The 19,103-nt window shown below is 42.6% G+C and overlaps 1 protein-coding gene across 6 annotated transcripts in view; it reads right to left on the bottom strand.

Annotated features, from left to right (window-relative positions):
- Window positions 1-19,103, bottom strand: part of LOC137327980 (serine/threonine-protein kinase BRSK2) — a 734,949-nt gene that overhangs the window by 145,132 nt on the left and 570,714 nt on the right. For all 6 annotated transcript variants that reach the window (XM_067994008.1, XM_067994005.1, XM_067994009.1 and 3 more), the window contains exon 5: window positions 15,728-15,844. In XM_067994008.1, the coding sequence (XP_067850109.1) occupies window positions 15,728-15,844 (117 nt within the window). The remainder of the gene's footprint in view (window positions 1-15,727; window positions 15,845-19,103) is intronic.

Raw genomic sequence — 19,103 nt, 5'->3', positions numbered from 1 at the left:
CCCTTGTCCTAGATTCCCCCACCAGCAGAAAAAGTTTCTTTCTATCTACCCTATCAATTCCTTTCAAAATCCTAAAAACCTCAATCAAATCACCCTTTAACCATTTATATTCCAGGGAATACAAGCTTAGTTTATGTAATCTCTCCTTACAATTTAACCCTTGGAGCCCTGGTAACATTCTGGTGAATCTGCGCTGCACTCCTTCCAAGGCCAATATATCCTTTCTGAGGTGTGGTGCCCAGAACTGACCCAGGTGTGGTCTAACCAGAGCTTTGTATTGCTGTAGCAAAACTTTCTCCCCATTATAAACTAGCCCTCTAGATATAAAAGCTAACATTCCATTAGCCTTTTTGATTATTTTTTGTACCCAACCACTACATTTTAGTGATCTGTGTACATGGACCCTCTAAATCTCTTTGTTCCTAGCTTATCATTTAAAAAATATTCAGTTCTATCCTTTTTGGTCAAAAATGGATGACCTCACGTTGAAATCCATCTGCCACAGCTTTGCCCGCTCTCTTAACCTATCAGTGTCTCTTTGTAACTTTATGTTCCCATCTGCGCTACTTACTATGCCATCTATCTTTGTATCATCGGCAAACTTGGATATATGGCTCTCTATTGTGTTATTTAAGTCATTAATATAGTGAATAGTTGAAGCCCCTGCACAAACCCTTGTGGGACATCACTAGTCACCTCCTTTTCAATTCGAGTACATACTCATTATCCCTACTCTCTGTCTTCTACTGCCTAACCAATCTCCTAACCAGGTAAATAATTTGCCTTCAATTCAATGAGCTTTCATTTTGTTAGGTCAGGAAACACGATCACTGTCACCCACTTTGCTGCACTTCTGCTGCCTGACTGGGGCCAAGGATTTTTGGCTCCTCATATATTTTATTTGTTCCATGCACGTACATCCATCCAGAACTTACCACCCCTTTATTTTAAATTGCTAAAAGATTTTTAATATTGGAACATGGCTTCAATAATCATTACCCTGTGCCCAGTCATGTAGTTAATTTATTGCTATAGTGTTCAAATTCTATTGTATTCAACAAATCCCAATCAACTGTATGGGGACACTTTCTTGGCATAAATAGCAAATAATGTATGGTTGGGAAATTAATGCTGACTTTGATGAGTGATAAGACTATACAACTCAAGTTAGCTGGCCTCTTTCAGCTGGGAGTATCAGACATTCTGGCTGCAGACACATCTGTGGCTGCTGTGACTGGCAGTAGGAAGTATGCTTAATACAGACTGAGCAGACTATGGGGTAAATTCCTTGGTCCCATGTTCCAGCAAGGAGCCAAGCTTGAAGCGTACACTGGCTGGAGAATTGGGGATATAGTGTTGTAGCCCTATCTTTGCTCCATTCTCCCTTTGAGGGCACTTCCCTGCTGGGAGCATGGTATCAGGCAATTTTTCACTGTATGATTTCTTCAATGGTCTCCTCCCAAAAAAGTGGAGTGTTTCTCTATCTGATGTCAGCAATGTCAGGTGAGCTGAGTGACCAGAGAGTAATCACCCAACAGGAAGTACAACTCAAGTTTGCAAGTTAGTTGATAATGACAATATTTCCTTTTCACCCTACTCAAAGAAGAGTATCATGGGCTGACTGGTTTTTCAGTTTTGAGACCATGAATTCAATGGAATAAAAGCCTCCTCTATCTGCTAATGGTCCAATTTGGGAAGTTGCAGTGCAATTCCCAGCGGTCAAACGCCCATACACAATGTAATTCAGAGGGGCTGGCATGAGAAATAGGAAAATGTTACACTGGTGTAACAAGGAGTGTTTTTCGGTGATTGAAACTGAGGAATATTGTTGGAGCAGAGTAGTGTGGGTTTTAGTCTGAATGTAAACTGTGCTATACCTGAACAGGGAGTGCTAAATGCAGGTACTGGGAGTCAGAAATTGAAATATTGCATTGTCCAGCACAAACACGAACAGCAAAGGCTATGGGCCCTGACAACATCTGTAGTGCTGAAGAATTGTGCTCCAGAACTAGCCTCGCCTCTAGCCAAGCTGTTCCAGTACAGCTACAAAACTGGCATCTACCCGACAATGTGGAAAATTGCCCAGGTATGTCCTGTCCACAAAAAGCAGGACAAATCCAATCCGGCCAATTACCGCCCCATCAGTCTACTCTCAATCATCAGCAAAGTGATGGAAGATGTCGTCGACAGTGCTATCAAGCGGCACTTACTCACCAATAACCTGCTCACCAATGCTCATTTTGCGTTCCGCCAGGACCACTCGTCTCCAGACCTCATTACAGTCTTGCTCCAAACTTGGACAAAAGAGCTGAATTCCAGAGGTGAGGTGAGAGTGACTGCCCTTGACATCAAGGCAGCATTTGACTGAGTGTGGCACCAAGGAGCCCTAGTAAAATTGAAGTCAATGGGAATCAGGGGGAAAACTCTCCAATGGCTGGAGTCATACCTAGCACAAAGGAAGATGGCAGTTGTTGTTGGAGGCCAATCATCTCAGCCCCAGGACATTGCTGCAGGAGTTCCTCAGGGCAGTGTCCTCGGCCCAACCATCTTCAGCTGCTTCATCAATGACCTTCCCTCCATCATAAGGTCAGAAATGGGGATGTTCGCTGATGATTGCACAGTGTTCCGTTCCATTCGCAACCCCTCAATAATGAAGCAGTCCGTGCCCGCATGAAGCAAGACCTGGACAACATCCAGGCTTGTGCTGATAAGCGGCAAGTAACATTCGTGCCAGACAAGTGCCAGGCAATGACCATCTCCAACAAGAGAGACTCTATCCACTTCCGCTTGACATTCAATGGCATTACCATCGCCAAATCCCCCACCATCAACATCCTGGGGGTCACCGCTAACCAGAAACTAAACTGGACCAGCCATATAAATACTGTGGCTATAAAAGCAGATCAGAAGCTGGGTATTCTGCGGCGAGTGACTCACCTCTTGATTCACCATCTACAAGGCACAAGTCAGGAGTGTGATGGAATACTCTCCACTTGCCTGGATGAGTGCAGCTCTAACAACTCTCAAGAAGCTCGGCACTCACCAGGACAAAGCAGCCCACTTGACTGGCACCCCATCGATCACCTTAAACATTTACTCCCACCACCACCAGCGCACCGTGACTGCAGTGTTTACCAACTACAGGATGCACTGCAGCAACTCGCCAAGACAGCACCTCCCAAACCCGCAATTTCTACCATCTAGAAGGACAAGGGCAGCAGGCGCATGGGAACAACACCGCCTGGATGTTCCCCTCCAAGTCTCATACCATCCGGACTTGGAAATATATCGCTGTTCCTTCATCGTCGCTGGGTCAAAATCCTGGAACTCCCTACCTAACAGCATTTTGGGAGAACCTTCACCACACCGACTGCAGCGGTTCAAAAAGGCAGCTCACCACCACCTTCTCAAGGGCAAATAGGGATGGACGCCCACATCCCATGAATGAATTTTTAAAAAATCCTCACCATGATGGGTTCAAAAATTTATGCATGTAAAAAAATTCCTGCAAAATGAATAAAGAGTTGTCCCATCTAGGGACCCAACTAATAACTGTCAAAACTAAACAAATTACAGCAAGCAGCTTTTCTTAGCCAACATTCTCTATAACTAGGTGCTGGAAGGTATCTCGGAGTGATCTGGATTGGTTCATCCTCCCCTATGGGGAAGTACCTTACCTCAACTCAACTCCTCATTTCTAACTTTCCTGCCAGCAATATTAGAAACTCCCAGAAGTTATTGCTTAGTAAGCCCCCATCCTACCATTCCTGGAAGCAGCTCCAGGTTCACCAAAGCACTGGGACGCCAGCCCTCCATGTCCTGTCGTATGTTCTGATTGGTAAGGCATCCTCGTGCAATTCCCAGCAAAGAACTGTAGTTAACTGACATGTACTCCAGATGCACAGCTGTATCTTTTCTCTACAGCTCTAGCGTGCAAAAATTGATTACTGGAATATTCATTATTAATGAATGAGAATTTTAATTTTTCCATTCAATAATCATTTACAGTGATTACTAGCTCCATCCATGGAGCAATTAGTGCAGCTACCTCTACCCAGAAGTTTAGTTGGCATAAAAAGGATGTTCAAATAACACCAAAATTTTTCATACATTTATCATATTTTAAATGTTCCTTTAATTATTCATCCTCTGAAGAACTGTGCTGGAATTTTATAGCATCTCAAAATTACTGTATCACAAGAATCCCATTTTTCATCCATTCACTGGGACAAATCATAATTAATTTATATTTGGACTAACTCTTTCTAGATGTCATTAGTCAAAAAATGAATCTCATGAGCGTCATCATAATAATCAGTTTAAAAAAAAATCTCACTGCCTACAACTATACATTAGCCTTTGGTTCAGTTTATAGGAACATAGAAACAGGAGTAGGTCATAGTTTCCACTGCTATCTTCATTTTTTTGTTGCAAACAACAGTTTACAGCTGTGCACTAGGAACAAACATTTCAATTTGGCCCATGGGCCATGACTTCAGTGAAATTTGGTTGCTGCAAAGTTGAAATGTGGAGTTTTGTCACTTGGACAGTTTGGCTCTCCAAAGCTTATATTCAATCCCTTTGGAAAACTGGAGAGTTCAGGATATGCGTATCAGATTCTTTAAAACCAATCTTCAATGCTTACTGCTGTTGACTTGATTTCTGGGATGTGGAACCAATGAGGGAACAGGCTATTTTAGATCTAGTATTGTGTAATGAGACAGGGTTAATTAGTAATCTTATAGTTAAGGATCCTCTGGGGCAGAGTGATCATAATATGATAGAATTTCATACTGAGTTTGACAGTGAGGTAGTTAACTCAGGTCTTGAATTGAAACAAAGCCTATTACATAGGTACGAGGGGCGAGTTGGCTAAGGTAGATTGGGAAATTAGATTAAAAGATCTGACGGTAGATAAGCAATGGCGAACATTTAAAGAAATAATTCATAATTCTCAATGAATATACAGTCCCTTGAGGAATAAAACTCCATGGGAAAAGTGATCCAGCCGTGGCTAACTAGAGAAATTAAGGATAGTATTAGATTAAAAGAAGAGGCTTACAATGTTGCCAAAAATAAAAGTAAACCTGAGGATTGGGAGGGTTTTAGAAATCAGCAAAGGATGACCAAGAAATTGATGAAGAGGGAGAAAATTGAATATGAGAGTAAACTAGCAAGAAGTATAAAAACAGAGTGCTAGAGCTTCTACAAGTATGTAAAAAGGAAGAGATTAGCAAAAATAAACATTGGTCCCATAGGGGCTGAGACAGGAGAAATTATAATGGGGAATAAGGAAATGGCAGAGACATTAAACAAATAGTTTGTATCTGTCTTCACAAGAGAAGACACAAAAAACATACTGGAAACAGTGGGGAACCAAGGGTCTAATGAGAGCGAGGAACTTAAAGTGATTAATATTAGTAAAGAAAAAGTACTGGAGAAATTTTTGGACTAAAAGCTGACAAATCCCCTGGACCCAATGGCCTACATCCTAGAGTTTTAAAAGAGGTGGCTGCAGAGATATTGGATGCATTGGTTTTGATCGTCCAGAATTCCCTCGATTCTCGAACGGTCCCCATGGATTGGAAGGTAGCAAATGTAACCCTGCCATTCAAGAAAGGAGGGAGAGAGAAAACAGGGAACTACAGGCTAATTAGCCTGACATCAGTAATAGGGAAAATGCTAGAATATATTATTAAGGACGTGATAACAGGGCACTTAGAAAATCATAATATGACTAGGCAGAGTCAACACGGTTTTACGAAAGGGAAATCGTGTTTGACAAATCTATTAGAGTTTTTTTTTGAGGATGTAACTAGTAGGGTAGATAAAGGGGATGTAGTAAATTTGGATTTTCAAAAGGCATTTGATAAGGTGCCATACAAGAGGTTGTTACACAAAATTAGGGCTCATGGGATTGGGGTAATATATTAGCATGGATTGAGGATTGGTTAACAGACAGAAAACAGAGAGTAGGAACAAACAGGTCATTTTTGGGTTGGCGGGTTGTAACTAGTGGGGTACTGCAAGGATCAGTGCTTGGGCCTCAGCTGTTTACAATATATATCAATGATTTAGATGAAGGGACTGAGTGTAATGTATCCAAGTTTGCTGATGATACAAAGCTAGGTGGGAAAGTAAACTATGAGGATGCAAAGAGGCAGGTTAAGTGAGTGGGTGAGAAGGTGGCGGATGGGGTATAATGCGGGGAAAGGTAAAATTATCCACTTTGGTAGGAAGAATAGAAAAGCAGAGTTTTTCTTTTAAAAGACAAGAGACTAAGAAATGTTGGCAATCAGAGGGATTTGCGTGTCCTTGTACACAAATCACAGAAAGTTAACATGCAGGTACAGCAGCAATTAGGAAGGCAAGTGGTATGTTAGCCTTTATTGCAATGGGGTTGGAGTATAAGACTAAGGAAGCCTTGCTGCCATTATGTCGGGCTCTGGTGAGACCACACCTGGAGTTCTATGTACAGTTTAGGGATCGGGCAGGAAAGTGGTGTTGAGGTAGAAGATCAACCATGATATTACTGAATGGCTGCCCTGGCTCGAGGGGCCATATGGTCTACGCCTGCTCCTATTTCTAATGTTCTTATGTGTACATCACAATAACATCTTACATTTATATAGCACCTGTAACATAGCAAAACATCCCATTGCACTTGAAGTTTGATGTCAAATCTGAGCAGGAAGAGGAGGGAATGAGTGGAGGTGCCTAAAGGCACGGTAAAATAAATATTTTTTATGGAGAGTTTTGAAGGTGCAGTAAGTGGGAGGATTTGGGGAGAGAGGTGCAGAATGTGGGGATGAGATGGCTGAAGACGCTGCCACTGGTGGTAAGGCGACCGAGCCGACTAGAGTCGAAAGAGCAGAGGGTGGAAGCTGGGATGTCGGACTGGAGGAGGTTTGAGAGGTAGGAAGGAGTAAGACCATGAAGGGATTTGAAGAAGAGGGCAGATATATAACAGATAAAATTTATGGCCTGGTGGATAAAGTCATCACCCTCAGTAGCACTAAGTCGCTGGCCAGAAGGGGTCAAATTTGATTCCCTATCTGTTTTGCGTTCGCTGATCTCAGCTGTGCAGCAATTATGACAGTTCATTCGGCCTTAGTATCCCTGTCTTAGTGAGGTGGGAGGGGGTTGGGGAGAGTAAAAAATCTGCGAGGATTCTCACTCATGATTGCTGCCCAATCCTACTGGAGAGTGCATGTGTATGGAAGTTGGGAGTAGGGACAGGATCAGGCTCAGTTACTGTGCCTTCATGTTTCAGTGGCCTGCTGACACTCACTGTCCAGGCTCACACTTTCAGCATGACCACTTGGGTGAGGTGCAACAACACTGCAGACACCAACGGAGCTGTACTTCAGCAGGTGTCACTGCCTTGGGAAGAAAATTGGAAAGACAAAGGTCACCCACCTGAAATATTAACCCTGTTTCTCTCTCCGCAGATGCTGTCTGACCCGCTGAGTGTTTCCAGCAGTTTCTGTTTTTATTTCAGATTTTCAGCATCCATAGTGTTTTGCTTTTATTTTATTATTAAATAGATAGAATTTGGTGGGAATTCAGCAAAAGCCTGAATGCAGCAAAGTAACTAGAAGCACAAAGGACATAGCAACATCTTTATTGCTAAAACCAGCAAAGTACAGATTGGATTTAAATTTACTAATAATTTATTGTTCTAATAGCGAGAGGGCAGGTTAGGAACACCAACTTGATAATCCACACATCTACAGTTTGGTTCCTATATTATGCAAAGACAGAGGCATTCTAACGGAGTTAAAGAAAAACAGGAATAGGGATGATTGAAGGTCTTAGATCATCAAGCAGTGAAAAGAGGAGAAGGCAGCTCCATCTGTTCTCTTTGAAAAAAGATGATTGTTGGGGGAGGGAGAAATGATCGAAGCTTTTAAAAATCATTATTAAGAGGATAAATGGTTTAGATGTGGAGACCTATTTTATGTGGAACCAAGGAAGCTCAGGATAATGATTGTGTGATGAAAGAACCGGAGGTGCCAGTGGAATCTAAAGAATAATTTCTTCACAATTTGGTTATTAACTTGTGGAATAATGCAACCCTGTGCAGTGAATAAGAAATTGGTTATAACATGCAAGGCAGCAAAGGACATATTCTTAATTCATATGGGCACATAGTGTTACAGGCAGGAGAAAGATTACAGTAACCCACATGAATCTGAATGATGTACAGGATAAACTGATTGGGATTAATGACTATTTTTTCTTCCTCCCTTCCCATATTCCTAGAAATGAAAGAAAACTTTTTGACCAGGAGGCACTGCACGATCCCCTGAGAGTGATGAGTTGACAAACAGGTATCCAGCACCGAGTATCTGAAGATATACTCTAAAAATATATAACTTGCCTTTTCTCTTTACAGATGCTGACCTGCTGTGTATTCCCAATATTTTGGTTTTATCTTCAGCCTTTCTTTTTTAATTTAAGGTAATATAAAATAGGGGGACATTGAGGTAAGAATGCCCACATCATAATTAGGCTAGATAACAAAAAAATGAAAAGGATGGAACAGAGATAAAGGTACTCGACTGGGAAAAAAACCCAATTTGAATTAGATAAAAAGGGAACGAGCCCAGATGTAAAGAACAATTGGTACATCAAATAGTGCACAAAGGACGAGAAACATTCAAACAGGAGATGATCAGGGTAGAGACCAGGTATATTCACCATTGGAGGAGCAACATCTCCGCAGGACTGCTGTTGTTTGAGGAAAAGACATACAACCACCTTCTCAGGGCAACTCAGGACAGGCAATAAATGGGGCCTTGCCAGTGTTGCCCACATCCCGAGAGCAAACAAAATTCTCACAAGAAGTAAAGGTGGCGCAGCAAATGTTGGAGCTCCTCGGATGGGTGGAGATGCTAAAATTAAACTTAGATTTGAAAAGCTAAAAATAAAAAAGAAATTCAAGTCGAATGTGTCGAGGGGAAGCAAAAAAGTTTTGAAAGACTAAGATGGGGTATGAAGAAGGACTGGAAGGGAACATAAAGGGAAATAGTAAAGCATTTATAGATACATAAAAAAAAGAATAGTTTGAAAAAAGGGTAAGCCAATTAAGAGATGTAAAAGGAAATCTCATGGAGAATGCAAGATTTACGGAGGTACTAAATGAGCATTTCATCTTGGATTTTACAAAAGAGTGATAACGGGAATGAAAAAGTACAACAGGAGGAGGAGAAATTAGATAGGATAACTATCGATAGGGACATAATACTGAAAAGGTTGTTGGAACTCAAAGTAGATAACGTGCCGGGCCCTAATGTCTCATACATCCCAGAATGCTGAGGGAAATCCCAGAGGAAATAGCAAAAGCTCTGATCAAAATCTTTCAAACAGCCTAGGAAATAGAAGGTGGTCAATGTAACACTTCTATTTAAGAAGATAATAAAGAATAAATTGGATATCTATAATTCAGCCTCACATTGGTCATCGATGAGCTTGTAGATGCCAAAATACAGGATAAAATTAATGCTCACTTAGAAAGACATGGGCTAAGTAAAGATAGCCAGCACACATTTTAAAAAAACAAGTTTCGTCTGACAAATTTACTCGAGTACTTTGAGGAAATGATGGAGTGTACTGTTAACAAAAATGCAGTGGATATTGTGTATCTGGATATTCAAAGGGATTTGATAAGGTGCCACGTAGGAGGCTTGTTGATAAAATGAAGGCACACAGTATTAAAGAGCATGAGGCAATATGGAAAGGAAGTTGACTGAAGGACAGAGAATGGAGAGTAATTGTTAATGTAGGTTTTTCGGAATGGAGGAATGTAAACATCCCTTTTGTTCAGACTAACAATTCATAGAAAATACAAAAATAAATTATCTGTATAGGGGCACAATTTCAAAATTTAGAGAACGCAGAAAAATATGGAGTGTGCCGCTCAGTGAAGAAGATTGTAAATCACTTCAGAAGGTCATAGATTAGAATATGGGGCTGATAATTGTATGCAATTTAATACAGAGACATATGAGATTATATAATTTGAGGAAGAATAAGAAAAGGAAATATATGATGAGTAATAAACAACAGGCTGTTTGAACAACATCACACTCACGAGCAGGTACCATGGACAGTCTCTCAAGACGTGTGGCGACCGACAGAAGTGACAGAAGATTGTACGGCCTTCATTTGTGGTTACATCACTGAAGCATTTTCCTTGTTGCAGGCGTCAATGAAGTGTGTGGCACCTTTACTGAAATCTGCGACAGTCCCCCACCTCAAAAATTGCTTGGTCTGGTTGGTGACTGCTCCTCCGCAGTAGCACAGACTGCAGCCCCGGAGGCAGGTTAGACAGAAGCCTGCAACTGGCTTTCAGACACTTTCTCTCAGGGCTTTCAGGATCTGATGGCAACTATTAGACCTGACATCCCGCTAATCAGTGGACATACAGGGCTTTAGTGGAATGGCAGGTGCTACAGTCAACCTGCATGAAGCTGCACTTTTTCAGGGCAGCAGCACGTAGCAAGCATCGAACCCATCCCCTCCGAGCCCCACACAAGTGGCACATAGGAGGCAATCCCAGACAGAAGCTCCAGAGATGCAGCTCACAGCACGTCCTTCCCAGGACCAAGCTGTCCTGCGAGGAGGGCCACCGTAGTCCCATGAATTTTTTGTAGCACAGAAGCAGTCAAATATCTCTCCCAATACTGACTCTTTCTCCTAGATGCAACCTGAGAAAGGCATGTTAGACACCCTGAGGAAGCACGGTGTAGGGACAGAGAAGGCTGATGTGCTGTGAGGGTCCAAGGTCTCCACTATATTGAAGGAACTGAATGTGACCTGAAGACAGGGGAAATGGTGTGATGGCTGTTGCTACAGTTAAACAGAAGGGCATACTTCATTGATTAGTTGTATTCCTGCAGTCGGAACTGAGGAATCCTTAAGTGATGATCCTGATGTGGATCCACTCTATGATCCTCTGCCCCCAGTGAAGCTGGGGCTACCTCCCCAGCAATCTCATTTTGGAAGGCAAGGTTGTGCACAGTACAGCAAGCTACTACAATGCGGGAGACATGCTCAGAAACATATTACAGAGTCCCTCCTGATCTACCTAGGCAACAGAAGCTCCCCTTTAAGACCCATATAGTTTTCTCTATGACAACTCTAATAGATGCAGTTGCCTCACTGTAGCATTTCTTAGCTTCTCTTCTTGCAACACACAGAGGGGTCATTATCCGTAGTAGCAAGGGGTACGATATATCATCAAAAGTCTATCTGCTCACTTGCCTTTCTTCCTTGAATAGATCAGGGAGGCTAGAATTCCTGAGGACAAAGCTTCCAGCAAATTTGACACTGACATGGAGAATACTTTGGAGCTGGTCACACACCGTTTGAACATTCCGTGAGCGGAACCTCTTTCTATTCAGCAAGATCAGTTGGAGCCTCACAGCAGATCATCCCTCAGAGGGCTTACTGGAGGCGCTTGCAATGCTATGTGCATGCCATCTATTGCTCTCTGAAGTTTTGGGAAGCCTGCTACATGATAAAACTGGATGGCTCTATCATGGTGCTGTCATGCCAAAGTGGATGTGCTCCCCTGCTCTCCTGAGAATGCTGTCAGTAAGCTGGCATATGCATGGCCGGATGATATTATAAAGGTCCCTTGTAGCTGCTGGTGGCATTGAAGTTGGGTCCGGTAGTAACCTTTACAGCCACAGGCAGCTGTTTGGGCAGATAATCTTGGCCGCAGGTCTTCATGAAAAGGTTGGCATTTATAGCTCATTTATAGTCTCTTTCATGAACACACTCTTCTCGCACAGAGCTGCTCTGTGAGATCTTTGTAAGATCTGCTTGGCCTGTAAACACTTTGGGGAGGGTATTATCTTGCCGAGCGCAACCTTCGGAGATGCCGCCTCACTCCCCTTTCCTCCATTCTATGTTGCACTTCCACCTCTTAAAATGGAAGACATGGGAATGCCTTTTGGGAATTTCTTTGTGCTGACATAGAACCTCTTACTTTGAGTGGGAGCAAAAATGTTCCAGTGGTCCTTTAGGGCCTCAAGCTGTCAGAGGCAAGGCTGTACAGGTGCACTGCAAAAAAAAAAGAAAACTGCTCCAACAGCTCTTCAAACACCACCAATTACTGATTGATTGAAACTTCTCCAGGCTACAACCTATAAGCACTTCCATCAGTGTCAGCTGATCAGGGATTTCGATACACATTGTTATTACACATGACAGAATTTGACATGTAGTGCCCAATTCCTAGATCTTTAAGAGACCACGCAATTGATCAGACTGAATGCAGCAATTTTCCCCACTCCTGACCCTGTAGTATGGAGAGAGAGACCGCTTTCAGCACACAAAGGAGGCCAGGCCAGCCCTGCCTCTCGGTAGCATTGTCTCAGAGTAGGAGAGACACACTGAGATGTCAGGAAGTGGAACTCCCAAGTCTCATCAAGCCATATACAAAATGGAGAAAAAAATACAGCCTGCCAATTTGACAACTTCAGGTCCACACCCACAGCATCTGGGTAGCTGGGGCTGTGGCAATCAATTTACATCCAGCACTGTCACAGGCCTTCCAACTCAACCCTCATTTTGAGGGTAGCAACTTAATTTCTGAACAGATAATTTTGTATCCTGGTTATATGTTGTATCGAAGAGAATAAGTGAAGGGTTTGTGACCACTCAAGTTTCCAGAGATATAAAGCAGCTTCTGAATTACTGCCCATTTGATCATGCCTCACTCCTTGGGCATTTGGCTGTGGCTTTCGTAGGTTGGAAGACTAGTTGACATGGCAGTAATAATTATTATTAAAAAAAGCCAACAATAGCTGTGCAAATGTGCTCAACATTTGTCATTGATGGACTGGAGTTCTAGTTAAAGGAAAGTAAGAGTTTCAGACATCAGTGAGATCTGAAGCACTGCTGAATGCTCTACCATCTGATAATTTCTGGATGCAGTTCTTGTGCACTTTCTAGTTTTGCACCCAGCGTGTATTCTTGATATATTGCAACAGTTTTAGGTCACAGCTCATTTTAAAATCATTTTCAAAGCACTGTAGGGATAGGCTGTCAATTTACCCAGACAGTGCAAACATATGTGGAGAAAGTTAAAAATCCTTTATTAATATCATGGCAGTTACCAATTGGGCTGTAGAGAGGAAACAGTTCTGGCCTTTACTATACAAGAGTAAAATTGTACATGCTGATTTGTGGTAATTGTGCTCATTTTATTGATGCAATGAATGGGAAGAAACATGAGTGGGAGAGATCCTCCCCTATGTAAACAATTTAATCATTATAGTAACATCATAGGTTAGTGCTTTTCATCTCTGCGAGCTGGGTTTAGTCCAGCACAGAATTATGTGACTACAGACTCTCTACTCTGCTGACTGTAAGGGTCCTGCATAAAATAAATTCCCAGTGGGTGAATACACAACACAAATTGTGCAGAACTTGACACTAATTTGCATTGAAGAGACACATAGAATGGCTCATCCTGGAAATGTCACACTGGTACAGTAGCAACTTTCTTGGGTTTAAAGCACATTGTCAGGGCACAGTGTTAGGAGATTTAACATGCCGGTAACTTATGCTTTATCTGACCTAGGAATGCTAGATGCTCCAAATAAAAATATACAGGCCTGTCAAGTCACATGTGCAGACCAACATCAGGGAAATATTAGGAGTGAGATTTGTGATCAAAGAGTGACAGGTTTCAAATTAATTTAAACATCCGGTGCAGTGCTCATTGTTAGGAATGAGTTATTTGAAAGAAGATCACATTTGAAACCAAAGTGAGTGGGTCTTAGTTCAAATGATTTGGAGTTGATGGCCATTCATGTACTTGCAGTGACATTGGATTTTTGTGAGGTAACACTTTCTGCATAGATCAAATAATAACACAAGTATTTTCCTTTCAGTAGGTTTGCTATTGATTTCATTGTTTTTCTCAAAAAGCCTTCTACAATTATCTGAAATAAGCATGTGCATTAACAGATTTCAACTGAAGACTTCTGACTGAAAGGCTAAACAATATTAGGTAATCCTGATGGGCTGCAGATGCTTAGCGTGTTCAGATGGTGACAGCAAATTACCAATAATTTGTATTCATTAACTGATCTTGAATTCATCCTTGGTCTAATTTTCAGCTGTATAGTTACACTGAATACACTGCTGCCTAGGTGTGAAAATGATTTTATTCATTTATAATTCTGAGCAAAAATTTTGCAGTTATATGACGTTCCTACAGCCATGGCTAAAAATAATTTTATGAAAAGACCGTATGTACAGACAATGCTTCCACAATGGCCTAGTGGTTAATGGCACTGCCTGGTGTAGCGGTAAGCCATACACACCAGAAGGCCCCAGGTCTATGCTGACTTAGCTGATCTCATCTGGGACAATAATTACAGTGCTGCAGTCAGGATCAGTGTCCCTGGATTAGGATGGGAAATATCAGATGAGGTTCCTGTTCTTGATGGCCCTCTAGTGACCTCTGCTGGAAAGTGCACGTGGACATTGGGTGAAGGACAGAATTGCCTTTGGCCGTGATACTTAACATTGCTTGAAACGGCCTGCTCTCACTCGCAGTCTACGCATACACATGGAGGACCGTCAAGGTGGAACTTGGATGAGGTGCCAGAGAGCTGCCGACACCAGTGTAACATTTTACTATGTTAAAGGCACTATATAAATGCAAGTTGTTGTAACCATACACCAAGCAAGAATCAGCATCTTTGGAAGAGGAGGGGAGAAATTAGTGAGGGAGAAAAACAGCAACAAAGTAATAAAAAAGGTATTTAGAGTTTCATAATCAATAATAATTTTTAAAAATTCATCTGATATTTTCCCACCTGATTCTGACACTAGTGCTTTGTAAATTAAAGACACCAGCAACAGGAATGTCCATTGTGACAGCAAGTTTGAAAACACGTGGCACTCTGGGATTATCTTTTTGAGTGGGAACTACTGCTTTCTGATGGGCATCCTCTGTGTATTCTGCTGTCACTAAACCCAAGTGTAGGGTATCAGGCAAACTCAAGCAAGATGATTTAAAAAAGCAAATAACAAAACCATGTTTTTCACTTTTTTTTTTACGTACTGTAACTTTCAAGGTGTCTAATTTTTTTGCGGGGGGGGGGGGGGGCGGGGGGTTCAAATCTGTTCTTTGATGACTCCACAGTTTTCAGTCACATTGAACTTGGAAGGATACCACGGTCTCCCTGGTTATTCATTGAGATAGATTAAGACGCGTTCCATCGTGAAAAATTATTTCACACAACATTGTCATTGGAAGATAATAGCCTCATACATTTTGCTGAGTTGTCATTTGTTGTTGTCAGTGTTATAAAGAGTTACTTGTCTGACACGGTGTATATGAATTATTACCCTCACCGTTGTTTGAATTAAAATCAACAGCGAATGTTGTTTGTAATAGTTAAATGTTGCTAAAACACTGAGCACTTTCAAAATCTAAATCAAGATTAATGGGGGTTCATGAAAAAAAAACCTTTTCTGAGGGTTGATGGTATCTCAGTAAACCACATTACGTTCCGCTCTGAATTATAACACACACCAAACAAATAAATCAGTTTTCAAAAATTTGCTTGCACATTTATGCTAGCTATTTGCATTAAAATAAATAATGCAGTTGATATGAACAAATTAAACTTCTGAAGTAAGCAATTATTAACACATATTTCGCTTCCTTTATTACAACAGCAAAATGAGACCTTACCCGCAGCTGGTTTCTAACAAGCTGTCGCCGACCTGCAGTGAAGCCATTCCAAAGTCTGCTATTCTGATGTTATTCTTTTCATCCAACAATAAATTTTCTGGTTTCAAGTCCCTGTGGCTGTGGGAAAAGACAGGGGGAGAATTACCAAGGTCTACCCTCACAACCTTCATTTAAGTGGAAAGAACCAAGATACACTTGATTTGCCTTCCAGTCTAGCCCTGCTCAAAGTGTTTTACTTTCAATTACTGTATTACTGTACGCTGAGTTTAGTCAGCTAAACCTTCAACTGTTTTTGCATCTAAAGTGGGGAAAGCTCCAAAAGAGAGATGAAATGAAATGACAATTAAAAAAAAAAGAAAATGCTAGTCAGCATCTGAAACAGGAAAGTTGGTTAACCTTTTGTGTCAGAACCCACAACCCAAAGTTCTCAGAAAGGGGCTTTTTAAAAATTGTTTTCTGAAATTGATATTTCATCTGATCATCCAACATCATTGTTAACTGCATAAATGAAGATTGGTTTTGTCTAAGCGTGTTTGGAGGCCCAGCTTCATAAAAAATGGGATAAAAGCTAGTCTGTGGTTATTTGAGAAATCTTCTTAGGTGCTTGTCTTTTGAAAATGGTCAATAATCAAGTTTGAACAGGACAAAGTGAGTAATGCTCAAGATGTTGTTTAATGCTAGGAAACTTTTCCATATTTCTGCTCAAGAAGAACTGTGACATCAGTTAACTCTTTAATGGACTTTCTCTGCTGTATATTTGTCAATATTGACTTGTATTCTAGTATTGGTTATTTCTAGTCTTTATGTTTTTTTGTGTTCTTTAGTTAATTACTTATTTACAATTCAAAGTGCTGAGAGACTCAGTGCACTCAAAACTTTTCAGCCCTCTCCCCGCACCCCCCCTCCGGCGCATTCAGAAGTACTAATCAGCTGGAATGGGCCCTCCCAATGGGAAAACCCCTGTTCTACACAATAATGAAAGAGGAAGAGCGTCAGAGGCAAGAGGCTCCGACAGTGAGGCGCCATGGCAGAAGACAACAGCCTGTTCACTATTACCCCTATTGGTAGCACTGCATTTGCACTTGTTTTACACCGGTTTTTACGTTGCGACATAGGCAAACGAGCTCCACAGGAAATTCTGGTGTAAGTTCCTATCGGCATGATTGGTGCAGAAACTGGTGTAAATTCCTGCTTAATTTCTGCACAAGCAGCATCCATGAAATTCCAGGCCAGAGAATTGGGTTCTGTGCTCTGTGTGTGCAGTAAACTACCAATGGTTTTAATATAGCCCAGCCAATGCCAGTTTTAAAATGTTGTGGTCTTCAAGGTGGATCCATATATATTTATTTTCATACTTAACATAATAACATTGGGTTTCACTTAAAATATAAAAAGTGTCATGATTCCTTTCTAGGCAGCTCTGCATAGATCGTCTTCAGTTTCAGCAGGGATTATTCAGATCCAGCACATTAGATCAAAATGACTAGTCTCAGGCAGAGAGAGTGATTGACATGTCCATCCATCTTCCACTCCACTTTCACAACTAAGTGACACCACATTCAGTAAACACCACCACAAGTAAATTTAACACAGCATCAATCATCAACAAATATGATACCACACAGGCAGTAACACACCCAATAATCAACACTACCATCTTTTCAAACTTGACAGACTACAAAAGATCTAATCATCAACAATCTTAAGCTATCTGTAGACATCTATTTTGTAGCAGTATAAAAGCTTCTAAAAAGCAGAGAGTGCCATCACTATGGCAAGAACAGAGTTTTGCAGAAATTATCCGGTCCCGGCGCCGCGAGGGGAATCCGGTCCCGGCGCCGCGAGGGGAATCCGGTCCCGGCGCCGCGAGGGGAATCCGGTCCCGGCGCCGCGAGGGGAATCCGGTCCCGGCGCCGCGAGGGGAATCCGGTCCCGGCGCCGCGAGGGGAATCCGGTCCCGGCGCCGCGAGGGGAATCCGGTCCCGGCGCCGCGAGGGGAATCCGGTCCCGGCGCCGCGAGGGGAATCCGGTCCCGGCGCCGCGAGGGGAATCCGGTCCCGGCGCCGCGAGGGGAATCCGGTCCCGGCGCCGCGAGGGGAATCCGGTCCCGGCGCCGCGAGGGGAATCCGGTCCCGGCGCCGCGAGGGGAATCCGGTCCCGGCGCCGCGAGGGGAATCCGGTCCCGGCGCCGCGAGGGGAATCCGGTCCCGGCGCCGCGAGGGGAATCCGGTCCCGGCGCCGCGAGGGGAATCCGGTCCCGGCGCCGCGAGGGGAATCCGGTCCCGGCGCCGCGAGGGGAATCCGGTCCCGGCGCCGCGAGGGGAATCCGGTCCCGGCGCCGCGAGGGGAATCCGGTCCCGGCGCCGCGAGGGGAATCCGGTCCCGGCGCCGCGAGGGGAATCCGGTCCCGGCGCCGCGAGGGGAATCCGGTCCCGGCGCCGCGAGGGGAATCCGGTCCCGGCGCCGCGAGGGGAATCCGGTCCCGGCGCCGCGAGGGGAATCCGGTCCCGACGCCGGGAGCACAGGCTGAGCAACTGATCAATCGGTGGTTTTCTGTTCAACATTTTAGAATGCTGGCAAGTGCTAAGCAACACTGGTCTGCAGAGCAGTCACTCTCAGGATGCTCAACTGAACTATATGCTAATAGTGCAGTCCTGCCATTATAAAAGGAAAACCTGCAAATGTTAGAAATCTGAATAAGGGTATGCACCTGAAACATTAACCTGTCTTTGATCATTATAAACACCAGCAATTATATAGTATCACATGTGTTGTAGTTTTGGATAGCAGAGTTTGACCATTATAAGTGACTGATCACTAGAAACGGTGATGAATACTTTCAAATTCCAGTGAATTACTAATACATCATTGATGTAGTAATATTTTGAAAAAGGTAAGGTGGATACTGAGTGAGGAATTGAGGTGAGTCCGGATAACATAATAACAAAAAGGCAATTAGTTAGAAAGGTATGTAGATAGATATACAGACATTCAGACAAACACAGATGATATCCAGGCACAAACAGATAGGCGGATACACAGACAAATAGGCATACAGGCACGCAAGCATTCATGCTAAGTCTATAAATAAGTTTTGAAAATTTGTTTTCTGCGCTTAGTGAAAGTATCCATTTAATCACAAACATGTACTCCATATAGTATAAAACTGACCTTGTGTTTACATATTTAAACAAACCATTGAAATTAATGGCAAGAAAAATTTAGCCTTCTAAACACCACACGGTTAAACACCAAATCGGCATTGAGGCACGGTAGTCTGTATGTAAAGATATTTCTTGTAAAAGTATGAAATAATTTGCAACCTAAGGAACTGGACACCACTATTTAAGCGCAAAATTTATAATCATGTTGTTCA

The sequence above is a fragment of the Heptranchias perlo genome, chromosome 12 (assembly GCF_035084215.1).
Source record: "Heptranchias perlo isolate sHepPer1 chromosome 12, sHepPer1.hap1, whole genome shotgun sequence".
Taxonomy (NCBI): domain Eukaryota; kingdom Metazoa; phylum Chordata; class Chondrichthyes; order Hexanchiformes; family Hexanchidae; genus Heptranchias; species Heptranchias perlo.
Note: the sequence above shows the minus strand (reverse complement) of the source record. Positions and strands in the feature narration are given on the sequence as shown.